Here is a 26,766-nt window from a genome sequence, read left to right on the forward strand (position 1 = left end):
TCGACTATGAGCAGCTACCTTTTATTTTGTTAAAACCATACACAATAATTAAAGTATTTAATTTTGATTTATTTAAATTGAATTGAATTATAAAACCATTTAAATCTCACATGTAAAAGCTCTAATTCAGCATGAAATATAGGAAGATGTGCACCATATTCCACTCTTCTGTGAATGAAAGCCCACCTACAAGCAGATCAAACCACATTTTGCAGGTTTCAGTTTTGACTAAGATGAGCTGCTAGTGTCACAACGTGAGAATGTTTCACACGCTTGCTTTGTTCTGTTTTTGCTGGTGTCGTCTGACTGGTAAGTTATAAAATGTTTATATTTTTTGCTAAATATCAGTGACATTCTTCACAGCTAAGCCACATTTCCGTGGGTTTTAAATGATGTTAAGTTCCAGAAAAACTCAACTTTCCATGTTGTAATTACAACATTAATATAATGTTCATATATCTCACCTTTCTTTAGTAAATTAGTTACAAACTACAGCTGATTTCTGACTTTGTAAACCATCAGGAGCCTTAATTTGTTTGTTCACCAGGTGTGTTTGGTGATTCAGTGTCAGTGATGGAGGGAGATTCCGTAACTCTAAACTCTGATACTCAAATACATGAAGACGACTACATAATGTGGACATTTGGAGCTGAAAAGGCTCTCATAATTAAAATGAATAAAAAGAAGCAAATCTTCTCCACATATGATGATGTTCCTGATGGGAGATTCAGAGACAGACTGAAGCTGGACGATCAAACTGGATCTCTGACCATCACAAACACCAGAACTGAACATGCTGGAGATTATCAACTAGAGATAAGTGGATTGAAAAAATCATCAAAAACATTCAGTGTTTCTGTCTATGGTGAGTACAGATCTTTTGTCCAGACTCCAGCCCTTCAAATATTCTTGTTTTTTAAAGGAATATTCTGTACTCAATCAACAGCATTTGTGGTGTAATGTTGACTCCCAAAAATATTAACATAAAATATTTCCTTACTTTTTTATTAAGCAAGACTCAATGTGTAGTGCTTGCGTCAACGATGCCGTGATCTTAAAGTAGAAAACTGGGGCGTTACAATAATCAAGTCAAGATTAAATAAAAGCAAGAATAAGCTTTTCTATATCTTTAAAACTTAAAGGTGCAATGTGTGATATTTCTGAGGATCTATTGACAGAAATGCAATATAAGATCCATAACTATGTTTTCAGTGGTGTATAAAGACCTTACTTAAAGGAGAACTCCGGGCAATTTTTAAGTTAATCTTGATCATTAGACCTTTGTGAGTACTGTCTATAGAAAAAAAAAAACGAACCGGATCGGTGCTTGCAACACGGAGATACTACAGCTAAGATGTGTCCAAGATGGCGGCGCGAGTACATCGCGAGGCTCGCGGTCTCTCCAGATTCTGTAATTTAGCAGTATTTTTCTTGCTCATTTCGGGTCTGTTCGTCCAGAACAGTTGTGCCTTAACATCGTACACCCAAGGTGAGCTTTTGGATATTGGTTTGCGAATTTCCGACAGTTTTATGGACAACCTTCGACTCCTTCCTGAGATCGCCAGATCACCCGAGGCTATGCACTCTGCCCGGCCGGGCGGAAGTGCTCGCAGGCGCCGGCGAGATCGTAAACAAAGGCGGGGGAAGCGCGGAGGACTAAGAGCTAAGCTAAAGCTAACACCACACCGGCTCTCTTTACCCAGCATTTTCCTTGCCAATGTACGGTCGCTGTTGAACAAAATGGAGGAGATTCGACTCAACATCACATACAGCAAGAGACTTTTGAACTGTAATGTTCTAATTTTCACGGAAACATGGTTAAACAGCGGAATACCGGACAACGCTATTGAGCTAGCGGGACGCCATACATTCCGGGCGGATAGAACATTACATGGCTCCGGTAAGACCAGAGGTGGTGGATTGTGCATTTACATTAACAAAGCTTGGTGCACAAACTCTGCTATTGTTGGGAGACATTGTTCAGCTAACCTTGAGTTTCTCATGGTTAAATGTAGACCGTTTTATCTACCGCGGGAGTTCACTTCCACTATTATAACTGCAGCCTATATTCCCCCGGATGCTGATGCCAAGTTTGCTATGAAAGAACTTCACGCAGCCATCAGTAAACAACAGACCGTTCACCCGGAAGCTGCGTTTATTGTTGCGGGTGATTTTAATCATTCAAACTTAAAGTCAGTGCTACCGAAATTTCACCAGCATGTTTGCTGTCACACCAGAGGAAACAAAACCTTAGACCATGTTTACACAAACATGGCTGAAGCTTACGTCGCGACACCCCTCCCCCACTTGGGACAGTCAGATCACCTTTCTTTGTTCCTCACCCCCAAATATGCACCTCTGATCAATCGCGTGAAGCCATCAGTGAAGACCATCAAGGTGTGGCCTGCGGGGGCAGATTTCTCACTCCAGGAAAGGTTTCTACACACAGACTGGAGTATGTTTGCTTCTCAAGCCACCAGTGGCTCTCACACGGACATTGACTGCTACACCTCCTCTGTACTGGATTATATTAATACCACCATTGACAGTGTTACAACCCAGAAGCAGATCACCACATACCCAAATCAGAAGCCATGGATGAACAGGGAAGTGCGACTCCTATTGAAGACACGCAATACTGCCTTCAGATCAGGAGATGCACAAGCCTATAGCACATCCAGAGCAAATCTGAAAAGGGGCATCAAAGAGGCCAAGCACTGCTACAAGCTTAAGATAGAGGGACACTTTTCCAACGCTGACCCTCGGCGCATGTGGCAGGGCATTCAGGCCATCAGTGACTACAAACCCTCTCACTCCACCCCCGCAGCCACTGATGTCAACTTCCTGAACGAGCTAAATGACTTTTATGCTCGCTTTGAAAGAGACAACAGAGAAACTGCCACCAAGCTCAAATCCTCAGCTGATCACCCACCGATCACACTCTCCTCCACAGATGTCTGCAATGCACTGAGCAGGATCAGCGCGCACAAGGCTGCTGGACCAGACAACATCCCTGGACGCGTACTCAGGGCATGTGCGGAGCAGCTCGCTGGGGTTTTTACAGACATTTTCAACCTGTCTCTTGCCCAAGCAACTGTACCAACATGCTTTAAATGCACTTCCATTGTGCCAGTGCCAAAACACTCCAGCCCGAAGTGCCTTAATGACTACCGCCCTGTAGCACTCACACCCATCGTAATGAAGTGCTTTGAGCGGCTGGTCCTGGCACACCTAAAAGACTCTCTACCATCCACATTGGACTCACACCAGTTTGCCTACCGTAGCAATAGGAGCACAGAGGATGCAGTCTCCATGGCACTGCACTCTGTGCTCACACATCTGGACAATAAGAACACTTATGCACGCATGCTGTTTGTTGACTTCAGCTCAGCATTCAACACTGTCATCCCAACTAAGTTAATAGCCAAACTTGGAGACCTGGGCTTCAACACCTCCATGTGCAACTGGATTTTGGACTTCTTGACCAACAGACCCCAGAATGTTCGATCAGGCTCCAACTGCTCCACATCCATCACACTCAACACTGGTGTACCACAGGGCTGTGTGCTAAGCCCGTTCCTCTACTCCCTCTTCACCTCCGACTGCAAGCCTGTGTACGGATCTAATTCCATCGTCAAGTTTGCGGACGATACTACGGTGATTGGTCTCATCAGCAACAACGATGAGACTGCCTATAGGGAGGAGATCAAGCACCTGGCCACATGGTGCACCGAAAATAACCAGCTCCTCAACACCACCAAAACGAAGGAGCTCATCGTGGACTTCAGGAAAGTGTCAAGAGGCACACACGACACCATCCACATCAATGGAATGGCTGTTGAGCGTGTCTCCAGTTTCAAGTTCCTGGGGACCCACATCTCGGCGGACATGACCTGGACAACCAACACCTCCAGCCTGGTCAAGAAGGCTCACCAGCGCCTCTTCTTCCTGAGGACACTGAGGAAGAATCAGCTTTCCTCCACTATCCTGGTGAACTTCTATCGCTGTGCAATAGAAAGCATCCTGACCAACTGTGCTACAGTGTGGTATGGGAGCTGTTCTGTTGCAGAGCGCAAGGCACTGCAGCGGGTGGTGAAAACCGCCCAGCGCATCACTGGGACTCCACTACCTGCCATCGAGCACATCCAGAGGAAACGCTGTCTGCATCGAGCTCGCAGCATCCTTAAGGACTCCTCTCACCCAGCCCACAGACTGTTTTCTCTCCTGCCCTCCGGCAGGCGTTTCAGGTGCCTCCGGACCAGGACCAGCAGACTAAAGAACAGTTTTTTCCCCAGAGCTGTCTCTTTATTAAACTCCAACCCTCATTGATCCCACTCCCCTTATATACTGATTGACTCTCCTCTCCCTCCTCACACCTGCCTCCATTTTGTTATTTGCAATACTATAATGTTCATTTGCACTGCTGACTGTTATTACAGTAACAACTGTTTACATATGCATCTTGCACTACTACCTTGACTGGAATATGCTCATTTGCACTGCCGACTGTTTACTGTTTATTTACAGTACCGACTGTTATATATACATTGCAATATCGTACCTTAACTGTAATATGCAATTACTTTCCACTGCACTCACTCGGATAGCTTCTGTCCAAACTTTATTTGCACTACTAAATCCATTGTTATACTGCTCATTAGCCTAACTTATACATATATCTATTTGTAAAATTCTGTTTATAGTAATATCCATCTGTATATTATGCTCACATTCTGTTTATAGTAACAGCCATCTGTATATATATTCATAGTACATATCTATCTGTAAAATTATGTTTATAGTAACAGCCATCTGTATATTATATTCAGTACATATCTATCTGTAAACATTCTGTTTATAGTAATAGCCATCTGTATATTATTATATTCAGTACATATCTAGCTGTAAATTCTGTTCACAGTAATAGTTATCTGTATATTATATTCATAGGACAATCTATCTGTAAATTTTTGTTTATAATAGTATTCAACTCTATATTTATTCAGTACATATCCATGTTCTGCACTTATGAACCACTGTATATCCTGCACTTGCTGCTATTGCACTTCTGGTTAGACCTAAACTGCATTTCGTTGCCTTGTACCTGTACTTGTGTAATGACAATAAAGTTGAATCTAATCTAATCTAATCTAATGTCCAGAGCTCCCACTCAGCTATAACGGCAGTTATGGGGGCATATACATAAAGGGTGTCTTTGTGCCTGTTAACAGACACAAAATGCAATTAAAATGTCTGTCCAACATGAACAGGGCCCTTACATGACAACAAGATGCGTTTAGCAACTTAGCCATTGTTTAAATTCACCTAAATAGTGTTTTAGACGGCTAGCTGTAGTCTCGCGTTGAAGTCCCGTGGGAACTCAGTTCTAGCCGGAAAAAGGTAAACAACAGTGTGCAGGTGGGAGGAGCGTCGTGTCTGTGAAGAGTGATGATCGGAGTTGCTCACAAGTGAAGAAGAAATGGTTTGCGTTTGTGCCGTTCCGAATTGTGGCAACAGAATGTGAAAATACAAGAATTTACATTAAGAATTAAGAATTTATCTGTTAATGCTTGGAGGACATCTAAGCTTGTCGATAATTAAAGCGCAGTGATAAATATAACTCTAAATCATATGCAATTTATGATTTTCCGGATTACAAACCCAATGTAACGGTCACCAGCTGGAGTGCCTTTGAAAGCCACCAGAGGGCACTTCACACCAGACTCACAGACTACATTTCCCATCCTGCATCTACCTGGACTGATTACTCCATACACCTGCACTGCATTACACACCTGCACCTCATGATCAAACACCTATTTAAGCCACACTCACACAACGCTCGGAGCGAAGTCTTGTTTTGCTATTGTGAACATTACTGAGCATTTATTCCTGTATCTGCCTGATTGCCCTTTGATCCTGCCCGTTACTGGATTTCTCTGTTTGTCTGCCGCCTGCCTACTTTACCCCTGCTTTGATCTTTGACTCTGATTGTTTGCTGCCTGCCCTGATCTTCTGCCTGGTATTGTACAATGATTTTGCCCTGCCTTCTCTGCTGTATCTGACGGTTCTGACCATTGCCTGTTTGATTACTCTAATAAATCACGCTACAAATGGATCTCTCTGACTCGGATGCTTCGTAACACCCAAGGTAACATCTAAATTGAAAACAAATTTGGTCTCAGCAGGGAGCCCTGTGGTACACCACAGTTTATTGTAGAAGGGGAACATAAATTATCTCAAACTGTTCAAATAAACCTCACTCCCCTGATCTCAAGAGGCGATCTAGCGACTGACACTAGAGACTGCGGACATAAGCCTCCTTGTTAGAGCGCCTAAACTCGCACTGGCCTGACAGTGGAACAGCGCCTATTGATGGTTTTGAACCCTTGAAACCCTGCATTACTGCAGTTAGTAGTTATTCATTTTGAGATATTAGCAGAACTTGCAGCCTTTGCTGGTGAACTAAAAGCCATTTCAACTGCTCAAAATGAACAAAGTTTTGATGATTTCCATGCACTTTCTAAGGGACTGTTCGTTTTTTATTTAAGGGGCCACCGGAGGAGTTTTGAGATCTGTAGTCAAAAAATACATGACCCTCCCTTCGCCAGCAATACATTGTTCTATGACCCTTCAAAATGATTGTGAAAAAAGGCATGACCCTCCCCAATAATTTATTTATTACTTCAGCTTTGCGCTTAATTGGCAAAGATGTTCAGATAGCCATTGTTTTTTTGTTGTTTTTTTTTTTACAACCATAAACTCCGGCTTTCTCATCTTACTAGTGCTGTAGCCTAACGATAGACCAAACCTACGATTCGGTTTGTATCACGATTTTTGATTTTATATTAGAAAAAAAAAATCTTGTTTTCGGTGTTTATGCAGGGTTACGCGTTCAACATGTGGGTGGCACTGCCAATAAAGCATCTAAAAGCTGTCACAAAGAACCAGCAAAAGTAATGATTATGAATATGTCAAATATAGCAAGGAGACATTTTAATTGTTTATTAATAAACATGTGTTTTCTGTGTCGACTGCAAAGAGGAAGAACGATGCTGACTCGCGATCTTCGCAGTAGTGAACGCGCCAGAGAGAAATATTTAATACAGATTAGGCTACATTAGAAGAGAGCAGTCTGTTTTCTTTCGTTTTGAATTGTTCTGTTTAAAAGTAGACATTTCAAGCTTTCTATATATTTCTCAGGTCTGTGAGGCAAGTAGGCTATACCTTACGCTGAGTTTCGGTTCATTTATGAGACGAGCTCCAGTTCACTCGCCGGCGCCTCTGTGTCATGATTATCTATTTTCTATATGTAATTCTTATTTATTAAATCCAGGCCATTTGGATGATGAAACATTGATTAAAATTAAGATACAATTAATAAAAAAAACGAAATTCACTTTAAAGAAAGGCTTTGTGCTTTCTGTTTGAGGTCTCTGTGAAAGTTTTAAAGTCGCTCTCAGAGCGGTCATGTCCGTAACGGAGAACGTCCATAACATTGTTTTTTTTCCTCAGAAAAGCGAACACGAAAAATAAAATAAAAAGAATATTTTATGTTCTGTGGAGGCCGACCCTTCTTCATCCGGTGGGTATATTACTTTTGGTTTGCGCAGTGCAACTCATACAATTATTAAAGAATATTTTGCCACCTAAAAGTTAGAGATTTTTTTGTGTCACGTCACATGTGTATTTCCCTCATATTAAATATAAAATGCATGTGTAGACTGATATTTTTCTAATGTCTTGACTCCTTTATTAAGGGAGTATGATATAAACCGGGGTGGTGTGGCGCAATGGATAAGACACATGCCTTTGGTGTGAGAGACCCGGGTTCGAATCCACTGTGAGACACCAATGTGTCCCTGAGCAAGACACTTAACCCCTAGTTGCTCCAGAGGCGTGCGACCTCTGACATATATAGCAATTGTAAGTCGCTTTGGATAAAAGCGTCAGCTAAATGAATAAATGTAAATGTAAATGTAAATAAATGTAAACAGACGTTTCAATATATTGGTATTAAATGCATTTTCTGAGAGTTATTTCAAGTTTTGACTGCAAATGTCACGTCCATATAACGCTGGAATTGCCCAATTTTAACAAATTTATCCTCAACTAGTTTTTTGGTGTAGGTCTACGTATTTTATTCCTACCTTAGTAATTTAAAGATGTGGTAGCCCTACATCTTACACATCACACTCCACTGTTATGGTGGCAATTTCAGTAGATTTACTTACTAACATTATTGTGGAAACAAAATAAGAATGGAAACTAAAATATGGTAGTATCGCGCTACAGCGCACATTCTATCAGCTGTAGTTCTGGCGCCTCAGTCCCAATACTGTAAAACTCGACGTAGGCCTACATTCACATCACATCACATGTTAATGCAGCGGTAGATTTACACTCACAGGACACTGCACTTATTCGCAATCACAAAAGTTCATTATTTGCTCCTGCTTTAAAGCTTTGCGGGTAAACATTTCATTGGTTTTCTGTTCTGACATGATGCACTTTTTCTGAGCGGAGCGTACTTTAGTGCGCGCGCACTGTCAAACAGCGCCAAACTGGATTTTTGTTGGGTCAGACCCATCTGATAGCGATGGGGGGCTGATACCGCGAGAGCAACATGGAGCTACATGTAAAAAAATATGCACCAACAAGCCAGTTTGAAATGTTGCTGTTTTCACAAAAGTTCGGTGACCCTCCCCCTAGACTAAAAAAAGTTGGATGACCCTCCCCTCAACAAAGAATAAAAAGACATGACCCTCCCCTGTTTTCCTCCGGTGGCCCCTTTCAAAAATAACAAACAGTATATACCAAACTTCCTGCACTCTCTCCTTAAAGGGGTCATATAATGCCATTTTTGTACAAGCTAATATGATTCTTTAGGGTCTAAATTAAAAGTTTGTAATATACTTTAATTAAAAATTCTCATTAGTATTGTAAGAAAACACTAATTTTACCTGGTCAAAAACAGCTCTGTTTTCAGCACGCCGTTTCAGTGCATGTGTCTTTAAATGTTAATGAGCTTTGCTCACCCCGCCCCTCTGTTCTGTGGGTACACCGTATCTAACACAATAACCACGTGTTATTCGTTATAAACGTGTGATTATGAATTATATTGAGAACGTCGTACATAGAAAACATGCCGTAATGTACCCTGAGTGTAAACCTTAGACGCATTGTGAAGCCTGCAGCAAGGTTTGCAAATTTCGCAAAGATTAATATAAATACTAATATAAAGGTTAATAAAACATTACACTCACATCTTCTGGAGGTTCAGCAGGAACACGTTGGTACCGATCCGTTTTTTCTCGTTTGTAAAGCTGTCTGGTGTGAAATGATTCGCGTAAACATGAAAGCATGGAAGATCGTGGGGAATCCCCATGAGGGAATCCCTGCGTCAATCCTTTGGGCATATCTCTTCAAAAACAAAACTCAGCCACTGCATCTTCAACGGCTCGGATTTAGGAACTTCCAAATGACTGCTGTGTTCCTTATTACATCTAAGAACAGAACACCACAATCGCGTAGACGCCATTCTACTCCAGCATATCAACAATGGCGGACTACTATGACGACGGCTGTCACAGCTTGCTCAGGGCGGGTCTTGTGTTGAAACACGGCTGTCAATCACAATAGCGGGAGGGGCGTACGATCTTATGACGTCACAATATCGAACGGCTTGATTTCAGAGATGGTCAAACATATATGGAGATTAAAACAAAACCACTGGATGGATTTTAATCATGATAGGATGGTTGTGTACAGGCACTGCCAACAGACATTTCAGTGCAATCAACTTGTAAAAGTGCATGTACCATTATATGACCCCTTTAAATTACAAATATTAAAAATGCAAATGGAAATTATTTTTGTGGCAATCAACATTATTCCACAAATACTGTCAATTGAGTTTAACTGGCACTGAAACCAGAATATTACTAAACTATTTACATATTGAAATGTTTAATCATTTTGTAGTTTGAGATATAGGCAAACCACCATCACACTAAACACTCACACATTGAGTCGAAAATACAATTTTGTTGACTAGATCTATCTAGATTTCTGTTTATTCGCTCATGTTTTCTCAGCTCGTCTGCCTGTTCCTGTCATCAGCAGAAACTGTTCTTCATCATCAAATTGTTCACTGGTGTGTTCATCAGTGTTGAATGTGTGTGATGCGACTCTCTCCTGGTACGCAGGAATCAGTGTATTGTCCAGCATCAGTGTGTGTGATCTCAGCATCAGTCTCTCTCTACCTCTGGAGGTGGAATATCAGGATAAAAACACCTACAGCTGTGTGCTGAACAATCCCATCAGCAACCAGACCACACATCTGGACATCAACACACTCTGTCACACATGTGCAGGTACCACAGCACTGACGATATATGTGTGTATTTACTGACCTGATCTCTGTCTTCTGTTGTAGATCAGACTGATGCGTTCACTTCTTTCTTTCACTTTATCATTTCAGAATGGGACGATCAGTCTTCTTCAAACTCTCCAGTGTCTCTGATAACGTTGATCTCTGCTGCTGCTGGATCTCTGTTGATTGTGGTTGCAGTCGTTGTGATCTTCTGCATCTGCAGGAAATGTAGAAAAACAGGTCAGTAGAGCAAGCAATGAATGCATAAGGCAAAATATTTCTCTCTTTTAAGGTACAAAATTCAATATAGGATTAAAAAACATTGTTGTTTTAACATGATGTATCTGTGATTATTGTCAATGCAGTTCAGACCCGGGAGGAAGAAGGAAATAATTCAGCATCCTGTCAACAAAAAACACGTAAAATGGTAAGATCATTTATGACTGTGTTGCAAGAAGTTGTTGCAGTCTGATTCAAGCTTTTGTGAGTAATTTGCCTCAAACAGGACAAAAAAATGTTTTTATATTATTTATACTAATAGCATAGGCCTATTGTTTGTAAAAATTGGTGTTTTTAATTCTTAATTTTTAATAAATAATTTTAATAAAAATAAATTATTCCATTTTGCAGTCCTACAAATGAATTAGCACAAATCTAAATCTATTAGCACACCGAAAAGTATGGTAGCCTATTATTCCTCAATAACAATAAAATGTAATTGATAAATTGTTATTATATTCAGTGATCAGTTCATCCAAACATAAAAAAAAATACTCGTTACTGACCGTACCTGTTACAAATCCGCATGTCACTGTCAGTCAACTTTCTGTTAGTAGGCTACATCTTGGATGGCATTCGGGTGAGTAAATTATCAGGAAATTTTCATTTTGGAGTGAACTAATCCTTTAGCGCATTAAGTTTAACTGTTGTGACTCCAGAAGTGAAAGGTCAGCTGCAGATTTGTCAGCTATAAAATATATTTTTTACTTAAACTAGCGCAATATGTTATTTATTAATAAATGATATGTTGATATTATTGTGATTGTAAAAAAAAAAAAAAAAAAAGCATGCTGATTATCATTGAATCGATCCAGTCTGATCTTCCAGACAGACCATTCCCAGATAGCACACATACGTCTGCAAGATGTCTGTTAAAGATCACTTTATCTGGAAAGCATCTGCTGATTATTAACATCTGATAGACATCTTTAATATGTCAGTTTAACATACATTCTAAATCCATCTTAAACTAAACGTCTATTTTCTGACAGGAAACGTCCTATAGACGTATTGCAGATGAGCAAACATTTTAAAAAAAATATGTCTTCCAGATGTAAACACACACATCAAATAGATGTGTGCTATCTGGGTTAGAACAAGAACAATCCCTGATAGCACACGTACATCACGGAGACATCTATTTGATGTGTGTGTTCACATCTGGAAGATGTATTTTTAAGAGTGTTTGCTCATCTGCAATACGTCTATAGGACGTTTCCTGTCAGATGTCAAATAGACGTTTAGAAGATGTCAGTTTAATATACATTCTAAATCATTACATCTTCTAAACGTCTATTTGACATCTGACAGGAAATGTCCTATAGACATATTGCAGATGAGCAAACACTCTTAAAAATACGTCTACCAGATGTAAAATGCACATCAAATAGTCTGTTGAATGCTAGCTGGAATTCAACAGACATCTTGCAGAGATCAACTTTATGCAGTGGTACTCACGGAGTAGCAGGTAAAGTCGCGCATGCGCAATAGAATGCTGTTCCATTAGAGGCTGGGCTTGTAAAGTTACCGTGGTTTTGTGAAAGAAACACTAGAAAATATAGACTATCCTCCAAATAAAAATATAGATTATACATTACAGACGACAGCGATCATTAAACAATACATACAATTAATTACAATTTTCAAATCTTAAAATGATGACTGGTCAAATAAGTTATTTTACAGAAACAGTTCATTATAAGGTATTTAAATTTAAAGCCAATTTAAAATATATATATATATATATATATATATATATAATAATATGACTGCATTTTTCCTTGCAGAAATCAAAGGAGGAGCATGTGTATGAAAATTTCCCCAAAAAATGACTTGCACCAGTTCACATTAATTCTCTGCCAATGTTTTAACTTTAGTTTCATGCTTTTTGCACTGTCATGTGTTGTTATTGTTGTGTTTTCTGTGTTAGTTTAATTTAGTAAATGATATTTATAGCTTAATGCACATGTAAATTCATTTTTGACCCAACACAGTATTTTTGGATTTTTTTTTTTGGCAATAATATTCTTTTTTTACAATCTTTATTATTGTTTTACATTCTGTATTTTGTACCGTGTATCTTTTATGTTCATTTTGTTCATTTATATTGGCCTATCTGTAAAGTGTACTGTCTGAAGTGTAACCAACTATGGAATGACAAAGCTGACATAATAATAAATAAACAAATATATGAATAAATTAAAACAAATACACAAATAAACATATTAAGAAATGTACAAAAAAATGTGTATACTTTTTCCCATTATTTGATTGTATTTTTCCCTGATTTATTTATTTTTTCATGTATTTATTTTCACATTTACTGTATTTATGGTCATATGTATTTATGTATACATTTTGTTTTCATTTTGATGTTTGTGAAGTGGAGGAAGAAAGTCTAACCCAACTGTCTCTTGTCTGTACACTGCCATAATCCACGTGTATTCAACTGCGACCTACGTAGTTGCACACCATACAACCAGCCAACCTTCGCTGACATTTAGATAGACCTACTTTCTTCTGTCACCTCACAAACATCAAAATTAATAAAAAAATGACCTATTTAAAAAGTGTAAAAAAGCCCATGTGTGTGATAATTTTATTATATAACATATGATATACTAGATACCACACGGGAAGAGTGTTTATCTGGAAAAAAATATTCTTTCTTTTTTGCTGTTTTGCTGAAAAAAAAAAAGTTTAAAACTCCACAGAACCGCTCCGCCTCTAAGCAACATGTGGTGTTTTCTTACTGCATGAATCAGTATTTAAACAAATCGGCTTATTTAATTCACTGTTGCCATTGAATAACACCTGGGGCCTGTACCATGAAGGTAGCTGAACAAACTCGGGGTTACAGGATTAGTTTTGAGTTGACAAAACCAAACCGATGCAATCAGGCTTTATTGGTACCATGATGCAGCTCATCAACTTTCTCTGTCAACTCAGGCTTTGATCCTTAAGCTATGATTACTCCACCCGCACGTGCACATAAAAGAGTGACGTCGACACTGAACAACCAATCGCGGGTAGAGCGAGAGTGATATATTTTTCCGCAGAGGAGCAAGAGATAATCATTCATAATTACGATGAATTTAAATATGTATTTCAAGCTCGAAACAATACGGTCTTTGCTGCAAAAGCAAGAGAAGACTGTTGGAGAAAGTTAAATTCAGAAAACCAGAATACACTGGCGGAGGAGTTGGCTCTGAGCAGGCAATAAGGGACGGCCGATTATGGATGGGATTAGAGGTGCTGTACAATCTGACCCTGGTGCTGGCTCCTCTAAGCAAGTAACACTGGGTACGTGTGCAATATTACTACTTTTTTAAGTTTTAAATATGGCTGACTGTATGTTCTGCAGTAGAGGAAAATACAGTGTCCCTGTTGAAGCCAGCAAACACACACACAGTCTCACACACAGAGGTCAGTATGCAGCAGACAGAACACCGAACATAACCTGCTTTACAGCAGTTATGCTTTACATTGGCCTATTTTTATTTATTACTGTGGAGGAAATGAAGACACTCTGTCTGTGTGTTCTGAGACAGTTGCTGATGTGAATGCACTGGGCTTTTTGTTATGGCAAACATTTGAATGTGTGGCTGAAAAAGGGACTGGCCCTTACACATCTCTTTTATCGTAGGATTTTTCATAACCTGCCCCAGAAACTGAGGCCTCTACCTCAAAGGGCTTCAGAAGAAATGTGTAAGGACTTAAAACCCTTGACATAAATTACAGTCAGTCCTGTGTTTGTAGGAAGTCAAGGAACTTTTTGTGATTTTGATGAGCCTCTAGAAAACTTGTAATGATCATGTTTGTGGTGGAATTATGTTTCAGGTGGAAACAGACTCAGTCAGGGCCCTGTACAAAAGGAGTCTTGAACTAGACTGCACACTAAAGGAGACTTGAACTAGACTGTTCACTAAAGGAGTCTTGAACTAGACTGTTCACTAAAGGAGCTGACTGTGAGCTGAGGAGGCTCCAAACACAATCAAACAGCTGGATAAAACTGATCTCAGCATGTATATAGTTTTATAGTATATATAGTATAACTTATTTAACCAAGTAACACTTTAGTATGAATATTTATTAATGCAACTTTCTCTTGCTCTTTCTCCCTCCCATCCCACAAAACCAATAAAACAGTTTGAGACATATCTGTTTCAATGTGCTTTTATTAAGTGTAATATTGTATGGTGATTGCATCTACATCTGCACCAGCTGGGTGGTCAAGTGTGATCGGGTTAGTTTCATCGGGGAGAAGCTGGTTTTGTGGTGTTTCTCGCTCCTTTCTACTGGTGGCTATATTGTGCAGAATGGCACATGCAGCCACTATCTGTGATGCCCGCGCGCTCTGGTGACTCTGAATGGCCAAACACAGTTGAAATGTGCCTTTAGGAGGCCAAAGGTCATCTCTATCTTCACTTTGGTTTTACTTAGGGCCACAATGAAGTGGTTCTGTGGCCCTGTCTGAGGGTCATGATGGTTATTGTGTAGGTTTTTCTAGCTCAGTTCAAATTAACAGTGTTTTGTACTGTACCAAATTTAACTTGCTTTCCTCAAAGTGCTGACACAACACATAGCCTACTCATGGAAAATTTGTGAGACAAGCACTGGAGCCAGGCCATTTGGCATCCAAACTTGATCATAAGTTCATGACCACATGTCATCTGCAGATGAAATGTTTAGATCATTGTTATATCTGTTAATGTTACTATTAATTTAAAGATTCATCTCACAGAAAATAATCATCTCACATATTCACATCATCTCTACCTGAACATTTAAGGCTGTGATAGGACTTCCTATTAACATAATCTGCCTCATGTTCCCCTAGAGCAGTGGAGATTGGAGCAAAAGACAGCATACATGTTGCAATGACTCTATGGAATCCTATAATAAGATTAACAGAAGAAGAATAAAAAAGATTCAAAAAAATTCTTAACATGTATTATATTGTATAGTACATTTGCTTTTTCTTTTTTTTTTTTAAGTGTTAATGTGATGTCACCCTATCAATATATCTTACCGGCAATTTTATAAAAGCCCTCTTTTATGGACATGGTCGATAAATGTCCGGGGAACACTATTAATGAAACTTTTAATGTATTCCTGCAGAGAAAAAAAAATGCAATGAAATACCATTTGCGGTACAGTAAGTGCATAAATTTGACGTGTTAAATTCTTTATGTGCGGCTCAAGAAGTTCGCAAAGATAAGAAATTCCTTCCGCGGAAAATCTGTATCTTTAGCCTATGCAAGGGGATTTTGTCTGGCTAAAAACTCTTTTTCTACGAAGTGCTCGTCTAATAATTTGCACTGAGATATCCACCGGATTTGGAGGAAAAGGCGAAGTCATTGCAACAGACACTGGGAATAAGTTACGTCACCTATATGTTTCTTTGCTCTCAGCTGATTGGTCAAACTTCAGTCTGAGATCTCGAATCCAGAACATAGCCTGCCCCGGAGCAGGTTAGCCGTGCAGCGTAAGATACCATGGCAACGAACACCGATAAAAGCCGAGCTACTTTCATAGTAGGCCTACCTAAAACCCAGGGTTGACGGAAACTAAGCTGAAACATAGCTGGCTAGCCACCTAATCCGGCTTCATGGTATAGGCCCCAGGTCACCATTGAAATGACACTTTAGGCAGACTATCCGATCTGCCTAAATAATATAAATAAATACAAAATTATTTCGACTCTGCACCTGTGTCAGCTTTACTGAAGTGACCTGCTATAATAACTTAAAGGGGATCAAAAGCTAAATAAAATGTAACGACCAAATGGCAACTGAAATTCTTTTCATAATTATATTGTTTAATAGGTATATAACATATCTTGACCCAAAATGTATGCACCTCTCCATGGAAATAAAGGATTTTATTTCAATCAAAAGAGGTGCATTAATTTTTGGTCAAGATCTTGTGGTGACAATACAAGAGTCAAGCACTCTGTAAAGTCTTCTCCAGCACATCCCAAATACTTTCAATGAATTACATGTTTTCAATATTTTACAGGTCTGACTCTGGACTCAGAGGTGCATTACAACTTTACACCTTGAACTCATTTCTATCTTCAGTTACAAACAAAGAGGACACACAGAAATTAAATAAACCCAAAAGTAGATATTTATTTATTAAGGTAATACATAAATGAATTAAGCAAACATCATCAAAACAGGAAAAGAAAGAGAAAAAATAACAAATGAATACACAAAAACTGGTGTTGGACAAGACTCAAGCGACATCCACAACTTTTTTATCAGTTGATTCATCAGGTAACCCACAGAATCTGCCGCTTGACTCCACCCTGCAAACAGAGAGAGAACAGAAAAACAATGCAAACCTTATCTGGTGACAGGGAAATGCAACTGAGGGAGGCAGAAACTAGTTCGTGAAACAGCTCTGCAAGTTATACTGATTATTTGTAGATCTTAAGTGACATTAAAAATCTGCCATAAAACCTGCAATGTTTAGTTCATACATGCACACAAACCAGCACATGCTCACCTGTGAAAGGTTTTCCACATTTATTTGGGATTTAATTATTATTTTTTTTTTTTGTTATCTGGTAAAACTCATTGGATCATTTGAAATCTTGACATTTTCAAGATGCCAGATGCAACATTCCAATGTCTGGAGCGGTTGAATGAGGCATCATGCAAATATGTTTCTGCCATAAATGAGTCAACCAAAATGACAGTCCGTCCAGAAAATGACTTTAGCAGAGTTCAAGGTTAGGGAAAGGTGGGAACTGGTGAATGATCAACATAACTTTAATGATGAAATAAACAATCAAAATGAAAGTAAAGCGGCAGTCATCCATGAGGGACGACTCACGCCACCGGCCTTGCTCTGTTCACCCTGACCCTACCCAAGGTTCAGTCCTCCACCATAAAAATACAGTAAAAATTGAACTTGCCTGAACAGCCTCACTCCGTCCCTCTACTATAAAAATTGCAGTTGCCTTAACAAATACCCTAACACATCTACTTATGTAGATGTTAATCACATTTTGAGTAAAAACAAAACCTAAAAAAAAAAAAAACAATGCAACCAAGGCCAAATTATGCTAGAACAGAAACGTTTATTTCATTGCTTCACTGATCCAGGGGCGTAACCATCATTTCAGAAGTGAGGGGACAGAAATGTCAGGTGTAATAGTTTTATCTGACCTTTGTCTAATTGACAGATACACATTTTTATACAAATCAAGGTATTTAAAAACTTTTAATAAATAAATGTAAAATATGTTTTCATAGACATCAAGGGGAGATAAACAAGTATAGAATTAATACTGCAACTAATATAATAATAACAATAATAATAAATGTATAAATTCATTTTTAAATTAAACCATGAAATAGCAGTGCACTTTTGTATGTGATGATATCTGAATGAAACCACACATGAGGAAACTCAAATTCCACAGATGTCTGAGACAGATTCAGTGGCGATTTAATCTCACCCGATCGCTGCGCTGCATCCTGTCATCTGTTTCAACAATGACAACATACTCAATTAAACACATTATTATTCGGTGAATTAGAAGGACATTTTTTGTTTTCTTTAAAGCTGCAGTCCGTAGCTCCTTCTCTATGTGTTCAGATGTGACGTAATGACGCAAAGACACGCTCGAATTACCCGTGGAAATCCACCTGTACCACTGGCATTAAAAACATTATTACAAGCTTAACGTTTTGAATCGAGCTAAGGCAAGAAGATCGTTTTGAACACTGGCTGGTTATAATTGCTCAAAAAAAAATTTGGATAATGTTTAAACCAAAAAAAGTTACGGACTGCAGCTTTAAAAAATATTTTCTCACTATTAATCTATTTCCATTGTGTTCAATTGTCTGTTTGTAATATTCACCGTTCTGACTTAGAAGGTCCATGCAACAGGAACAAACAGCCACCAGCAGAACAGCAGTAGCAAAAGCAGCGGGTAACAGACTTTGAACTGCAATTTAAAGACAGACAGTCATTATTAATGGAATGCAGCTGATTTTAAAGATATACTTTCAACTTTGGTCATCCGTTGAATGAAACTGTTTACATAATAGCGCCATCTGGTGGGTTTTTGAATAACAGCAGCTCAAACAGCATCAAATGGCGCTTTTCCACTGCACGGTACGGTACGGCTCGGTTCGGTACGGCACGCTTTGGCGCTTTTCCATGTATGGTATGGTACGGCTCGGTTCGGTACGGCTCACTTATGGCGCATTTCCACTGCATGGTACGGTACGGTACGGCTCGCTTCGGCTCGCTTTAAATGGTACCACCTCTGTTGAGGTTCCAAGCGTACCGTACCGATACTAAAATGTGACGTGAAAACACTGCAGATCAATGATTGGTCAGACAGAATCCTCTCTACCAGCGTCATTGTATTTACAACACGAGACACTAAACCCGCTAGATTTAAATAGCCAGTAGGCCTAGACAACGGCCAACGTTGTAGCACCTGTTTTTAAAGTATTTACTTCAAAAAAAAAAAAAAAAGTATAAAGAGTATAAATTTCATAAAAAGAAATGGCTGAATCGTGCGGTCAGTGGGCGAGGTGCAGACGTTCCTCTCGTTGGTTGCCGAGGAGTGGATGGGGAAACACGGAATTAAAAATTCGCATTTAATATGATGATGTCATGGTAGTAGAGACGGCAACTATAACGATCAGTCCCACCCACTTTGAAGCGGTACTAACTGCAGTGGAAAAGCAAACGAGCTAAAGCGAGCCGAACCGTGCCGTACTGAGTCGAGTCGTACCACGCAGTGGAAAAGCGAAGTGAGCCGAACCGTTCCGAGCCGAGTCGAACCGTACCGAGCCGAACCGAGCCGTACCATGCAGTGGAAAAGCGCCAAAAGTTCTGTGAGCTGGTGCTCAGCTGTCAGCTACCTGGTGGAGGTTGTCTATAGGGGGTTCGTGGGAGCATCCACCCAGCGCTTCCTGCAGAGCACGGGAGTCACCAGCCCCAAACTCAGAAAGACTCTGAAAGAGCAGGGAAGCTTTTGGCTTTGCTTAAGAAGGAAGGAACAGGCGTGGGGAAAGCAAGGGTCAGCTGCTCCACCACCGTGAGATGTTCCGGGATTAATGGAGCGAAACCTCTGCAGCTATACTCGCAATGGCACTGTCAGAGGGGCGGCAAGCGGAAGTGCTCAGCAGGCAGTCGGTCAGTCACTTGCCTGTGCTACCACCTTATTCGTTTTATAATTAGTTATTTAATATTCTTGTAATATGGCTTGAGGGGGAGTAAATCATAGGATCATTTTAATTTTAGGTGCTTTATCACTTTAATAACATTGGTAAACATCTCATGATTGTGAGAGTAACAGTGAAAATTGTCACTTTGACATGTAGGCCTATGCAAAGGTGGTATGATATTCACGTCACAAAAAGTTTTACAAAAAAAAAAAAAATTGTATTAGGTCGATTTAACAACTGTTTTCTAAACCTGCAAGTGCCCTGAATGACTAAATAACACTCACCAGTAAGGCCGTATGTCCACCAAAGCGTTTTTACGCGCGGCTGGCGTGTTTTTTCAATTGGTTTAATGGGAGCGCCGCGTTTTTAAAACGCCATGAGCGTAACGAGGCGCTGAGCGTCTTTTTCACGCTGAAGCACTGAGCGTTCAGCGCTTTTTACTGGTCGCCGAGAGTTGAAGAATGTTCAACTTTTGGTAAAACACAGCGCTCATCACTGTCACTTTTTACCCAACTGTCCAATCACAGTGGAGGAGGGGCGGGACTAATACCACACCGACCAAACGCGTCCGCCACATGATTCTGCTTGTACAACGTCAACAGATGACAACAAGCATAATAACGGAACAAAATCAAGAGCCAGAGAAAATACATTACATTGTATTGACATTTTAATATAGAATCAACACAGAAACAAAATATGTGTAAAATGAGATACTAGTAAGACTTTCGCAGATATTCCGTATCATATCAAGCAAAGTGTCTCGACTCGGTCTCAACCATCTCAGCTGAAAAAACGCTGCGCTGCCGAAACGCTCTCAAGCGCCCACAGCTGAGCGTTTTTAGCAGAGCGCCTAGCTTTTTCAGCTGGCTAATAACGCTTTGGTGGACACACGGCCTAACAGTCACAGTGACGCTCCTCGTGATGCTGAAACTGGATGCTGGAAGGAGACATTTTTGACCGTACTCATTTTACACATGCACATGTATAACATATAATTTAATGAATAACTTAAATGTACAGTATAGCATTTTTCGCCACTAGGGGTCGCTAACCTATTTACAATAACAAAGGCGTAGTTTGATGACGCAACATTTGCTAAGAATTATGGATCTTGTCCTCGACGTCCAGACGACCGATCTAATAATGTTTATGGATGACTGAATACATATGAAGCAGGTCAGGAATGCTAAGAGACAGCTATCAGCTCCACACGCGACGCGACTCCCGCGGATATAAAAGGAATATGGACATTTCATTCTACCGAACTACACGCAGAATTACTACTCACAGGTCAGTTTATTAGACAAATTAAACTTGTGAGGTAACGCATGGCTGTTTCACTTGGTCTAACATTAACTTACACTAGCACACTAAACTGCATTTGAATGTGTTGAAATGTATGTGTTAGTCTGTCTGAATGAGACTAGCAGTAAGCTAGATCAACATTACCATAACATACAGATCATATTCTGACATTTTATCATTGTTAAACTATAAAACATTGATTAGTTTTATGTAAATGTGCTCACCTGTTTAATAAAGTACATGTAGGAGCGGTCGAAGTCTCGGACGTGGAGCTCTCGTTTATATACTGTCTATGGGAGCTCTCGGCATCTCGAAAACACCGCGCTGATATTGATTCTCATTTTAGTTCTCTTTTTTTATCCAAAGTCTGCTTGCCATGGTCCATAATGTTTGAACGAAACAACAACGGCGTGTAAATAGACATTGCGAACTACAAAGTTGTCTGCGTCAGTCGCTTTGGTTACTATCAGACGGCTCTGGTTCATAGCTCTGGTTGCCATGGCAGCACGAGCGGAAACCAGGGACAACAAGGATATGACGGCATTGGCGGCGACAAAACGGAAATAAAGAAACGGGACGTTTCTCGAATTAAATTACAAATTTCTCTTGGTTTCAAAGTTGTTGGAAACAGTCGGGATAATGTAAGTACACAACTAAAAAAAATATATAACATAGATATAGTGATTTTTGCTATTTTTAAAGCAAAAAAGTTACATATTGTGCCTTTAAACGAGAATATAAACGACCGTATTAGAATATATTTTTTTAAATAATATAAAATAGCTTCTTGTGATCACAAAATTATATAAACTGTAAATGTACTACAGGAATGTCTGAACATTACTATTAAAATAAATATTATGTGATTTAAACATATATAACCTGCCTTTCACTCAACTTACCAAAGACAGTAACCTTGAAGATCTTTTCACTGTCACTGCTGCTGTTAAACTGTAGATGATAAACTCCAGAGTCTGATGTCCTGATGTCTGTGATGGTCAGAGATCCAGTCTGATGATCCAGCTTCAGTCTGTCTCTGAATCTCTCTTTACACTGATCATCTGTACAGATAAAACTGAGATCTCCACTGATTTCAGCGATGAGAATCTAATGAGATCTAATGTCTTCTTGTTGGTCTGTTGTAACACCAGTGACTAAATCTCTCTTTGTCACAATCACTTCATGTTTACTAACACCAGGAACACCCGAAGAAGACACAAAGTTAATTATAAGCTGAACACAATTTTTAGAAAAGGAAAGTGCTGTGAAAATATTTTTTTGCTTTGTTTGAAGGGTAGGGAAACACCACGAGTTTTAACTCTGCTGTTACATTCGTTTTAGATTATCCAGCATTAGAACAAATACGTTAGGACAGTTTTAATTATCTGTAGCTTTTAAATGGAATATTTCATTGCAATTTTGGGAAGAAATTAGATAAGATTCTTAAAGGTGTGCATTGTCATTTACTTTTTGTGTATTTTTATGCCTAAATGCTACAACCAAATTGCCTTCAGGAGATGAGATAAAGACCAAATTCATAATCAAATTCAAATCAAACAGCAGAACAACCTCATTTATTTACACATTTATGCTCTTACACATCACTCACAAACACCTCTACATGTTACGCCTCTGTAAAAGAGGAAATGGACAATAAAACACGGACGCGATCAGCTTCTGTCCAGTCCAATGTTATAATGTATTTACCATGAACAGCATAGTACTCAGTATCACAATTACATGTTATTTTCCATTTTGCACAACATAATGTCTCTCTAAGAAACTTCACAATTTGGAAAAATATCAGCTGGTCATTTATAACTCCATATTACTGAAATACCTGAGTTAACCTTTAAAGTGAGTTACCAAAGATATCAAAATGTTTTTTACAGCATCTTAAAACAGTATTATTTAAACAAAATAGATTTAACTTAACTCTAGAAGTGTTTAGAACAATAAACAGCATAAAATATATTCTGTAATGCTATACTGCTGTTTTATAGTTATTAATTCAGAATACACTTGACATTTTACCCTCAGTAGTAGCATTGTGCTTACACATAAACTATGTTGCTTCTTTACATTAAAAACTCACTTTTCTTAAACCTATACAATAGCACTTTTACCTTATCCGTATGATCTAAAACAAATACGCACAGAGAAAATGGCTGCGGTGTTCCATTACCGTCACGCTTTAACCTCGATTCACGTGCTAAAACATGTGCTACAGTCTGGGGCGCTGTAAAGGGGGGGTAAACGATGACGATTCTCGGGGCCCATGACTAAGAGGGGGCCCAGAGAAGCCCCCAATAAAATTGTGGTGCTAAAAAAATATTTGATAGTAAAAATTATTAACTTTAAATTATTCTATTTGCTGTTTCCTGGTGTCAAACAAATGTATTTGTTTAGGAAACACAAACGTCAGTGGGCCCCTCTCCCCCTCTTGATTATCATAAAATGGTTCAGTCCGCCCAAATTGTATCCAGGCAACACAAATAAACCGGCAGAATATCAACTTGACGGAAGAGGAAGTGAAAATGCCTCAAATGCGCGTTGCGCGGCAAGCGCGCTCATAATGTAAGAGACGCCGGCGCGACCACAACATTGTCCAACATCAAATGTGCAAACGTAATGTAAGCGGAACGAAACTGGGCTACTCGTTATTGTGTTGTTGAAGGACAGCTTATCAGTTTGGACCAGTGCAGCGCGAGCGATCTTGATCAAGCGACACTGTTACACAGCGGTAATAAGAGATCCAGTAAATAAATCATTTGAATTCGCCACAGAAGCAATAACATCGCTGCGAGATCTAGTGAGAAACATTCACATTTCTCCGTTTTTAACGGATCAAACAGCGCGTGGAAGCCAGGAAGAAACAGTGTCCACAGATCAGCATCATTCACCATGGATTTACTGTAGTAACACTAACTGCAACCATGGGAGTTTGGCAGGAATAGTAGGCTATAATGCTTTCAAGTAACGTTACGTTGGTTTTATTTTTACATTATGAATACAATTGCTGCCCTCAAATGTTAATCTGAACTAAAAATAGACCTTTGTTTATAACTACTAAGTTACAATATTAGGTTACATTTCATTTTTTTCTAAGGAGTTGTTTTGTTTATGCTCCTAAGAAGAGTCTATTATAGCTCCATCATTGGTCAAAGTGTGTTAGTTTTAATAAATGATATAATAATAAAAAAATTCTCTGGCATTTATTTCTTTTTGCTGTATCGAAAACGTACCAAACCGTGACACGAGTGTATCGTATTGAACCGAACCGTGAATTCTGTGAACCGTTACACCCCTACTATCTATATCTCTCTTATCTGTCTACCCCTCTGAAGCAATGGTTGAAGCAATTTGAATGCTGAGAAACTTTACTAAGACGATTTGAAAAGTTAGTTTATCTGTTTATATGAATGTTTGATATTTACCAAAAACATCGATGAATGATAGTCAAAAAACAAGAATGATAGTCAAAATACCATAAACCATGATTTTATGTAAATTAATATGAAAAAAAGTCTCAGCTGTGTTGGGGGCCCTGTCAAGATTCTTTTCATGGGGCCCAAAATCCTTAGCAGCGCCCCTGGCTACAGTACACAGCTAGCACGCGGACTACACAAGAGCAACACTTCGGACTGCTAAATGCACATGAATCATTACAATCACTAATGTTTACTTGACGCATGTTCCTTACATTACTAAACACATCTATAAATCATTCAAACACAATACAACCCTCGTTCATACCTGTAAAAGAGGAAATGGACAATAAAACACGGACGCGATCAGCTTCTGTCCAGTCCAATGTTATAATGGACGAACGTCAGCCGCGCGCTCCGTACACAGGCTGAACGAGGCATTATTAATCGTTAACAGATCCTTACTGAACAAGGCATTAGCGATCAATCACAAACTGGTACTTAAAGTGAAACTTATGTAAACAAGCAAACATATTGTAATTTAAATATTATACAATAAAACAGCATTTTAAACACAGATTGTCTTGTCTTTTTATCTTATTAATCTCTTTAGCCTCTTTTACCCAAAGAGCACTGGATTACTGATCTACAACTTATAAGTGTATTTTAGCTTTCTCCTTTTTATGGACCATTTTAAGTATATTTTAACTTGTATCAACTTATTCAATGACATGCAATGTATGAGTATGACATCATTTTTTATCATCCTTACATACTCCCCTTCAACACAGATGTCGTCCTCGACATCCCAACCAACAGATAGGTAATGATGAAGGCAGTTAAACCTTACATATTATGTCACCAGATCACCTTTGTAACAGTTCATATACAAGCACTCAGCTTATTCAAAAGTCCAGGAGTGTGTGTAGTGTATATATTAGCACTCGGCTTGTCCATCAGTCCATCACTGAGTGAAGAATGAATGTCTGTGTATTGATAACACTCAGTATGTTCAACAGTCCATCAATGAGTGTATGATGTATGTTCATATGGTTAAGTGTGTTAACAGTCCATCAACGAGTCTATGATGTATGTTCATATGGTTAAGTGTGTTAACTCTCAGATTGTTCAACAGTCCATCAATGAGTGTATGATGTATGTTCAAATGGGTAAGTATTAACACTCAGATTGTTACACAGTCCATCCATGAGTGTATGATGAATGTTCAAATGGGTAAGTATTAACACTCAGATTGTTACACAGTCCATCCATGAGTGTATAGTGAATGTGTGGTGTGTGTGGGTTCCACATTCAGTACCCTGGTACAACAACAGGCTGGTAGCCGAAGCGCTGTACTGGAGTCATCCATGCACTTGCCGCTTGCATTGCTCTATAAGGTGCTGGTGGGTACCACTGCATGGTGTTACTTGTGAGTCCAGTGCTGTAACACCCAGGATTGCCCAACTGGTCATATGTGAAGACTCTTGGAGGCCGTCTCTCCCTGACTGGTCGCTGATATTGCTGTTCATGTCTACAGTGAGTTCCACTTTGAACGGGTGACTGCACTACGGACGTTCCCTCCTCCAGAGCAGTGTCCTTTTGAGCAATAATCTCCTGTTGTCCTGATGTGCCCCTCTCTGTCAGTGTATCTCCACTATCTTGCTCCAGCTGGCAAAGGTCCTGTTGCTGAGGCTCAGTATCCTGCGAAAGTTGTTCAACTTCCTTGTCAGCATCCTGACTGTCTGTGTCTACTTCGGGCTGTATCACAGGGAGAGGCTGATCCATGGGCGGATAGTATCCATAGTCATCTTCATCACTATCCTCAACGTCTACTTCTTGGTGTTGTTGCTCCCTTCCTTTGCGGGTCCATGCTGTGATTTGTCTTTTTGCTTTAGCTGGTTTCAATTGTATTTCCAGTGGCAAATGGTCACACGGCCACAGCAGGTTACGATGCAGCATCCTACGTCCTCTCGCTTTGCCTTGTTCTGATATTACTTCATATATGGGCATGTCTTTTCCCACCTGACGGATAACTTTGTGAATGCAATCCTCCCAGTGATTTCGGAGCTTCCCTGTTCCGCCCCTGGGTGTCAAATTCCTGACGAGAACCCGGTCACCCTCGTGCAATACAGAACTCCTCACTTTGCTGTCATAATTTCTCTTACTCTTTTCAGCA

General features: G+C 39.5%; 1 protein-coding gene and 1 long non-coding RNA gene across 2 annotated transcripts; one reads left to right on the plus strand and one right to left on the minus strand.

The window, feature by feature from the left end:
• Positions 1–255: 255 nt before the first annotated feature.
• LOC311296061 (CD48 antigen-like) lies at positions 256–12,890 on the plus strand. Its single transcript, XM_084417719.1, has 6 exons — positions 256–309; positions 548–865; positions 10,098–10,376; positions 10,484–10,615; positions 10,741–10,802; positions 12,442–12,890. Exons 1-6 carry the CDS (start codon positions 261–263, stop codon positions 12,484–12,486), a joined length of 885 nt encoding a protein of 294 aa, XP_084273845.1. The 5' UTR covers positions 256–260; the 3' UTR covers positions 12,487–12,890.
• A 3,888-nt stretch (positions 12,891–16,778) lies between these two features.
• Positions 16,779–18,611, minus strand: LOC311296300. The gene is made up of 3 exons (XR_014628557.1): positions 18,531–18,611; positions 18,126–18,151; positions 16,779–16,967 (listed from the first exon to the last, which is right to left on the minus strand). It is a non-coding gene; the product is annotated as an uncharacterized lncRNA (long non-coding RNA).
• Positions 18,612–26,766: the final 8,155 nt, after the last annotated feature.

The sequence above is a fragment of the Rutilus rutilus genome (assembly GCF_951802725.1).
Source record: "Rutilus rutilus genome assembly, chromosome: 8".
Lineage (NCBI taxonomy): Eukaryota > Metazoa > Chordata > Actinopteri > Cypriniformes > Leuciscidae > Rutilus > Rutilus rutilus.

Excerpts from the sequence above, each read along its gene's own strand:
- LOC311296061 (XM_084417719.1), top strand. The coding sequence starts at position 261 with ATGTTTCACACGCTTGCTTTGTTCTGTTTTTGCTGGTGTCGTCTGACT. Across the intron at positions 310-547 it reads TTGCTGGTGTCGTCTGACTG|GTGTGTTTGGTGATTCAGTG; the intron begins GTAAGTTATAAA and ends TTTGTTCACCAG. Across the intron at positions 10,803-12,441 it reads AACAAAAAACACGTAAAATG|AAATCAAAGGAGGAGCATGT; the intron begins GTAAGATCATTT and ends TTTTCCTTGCAG.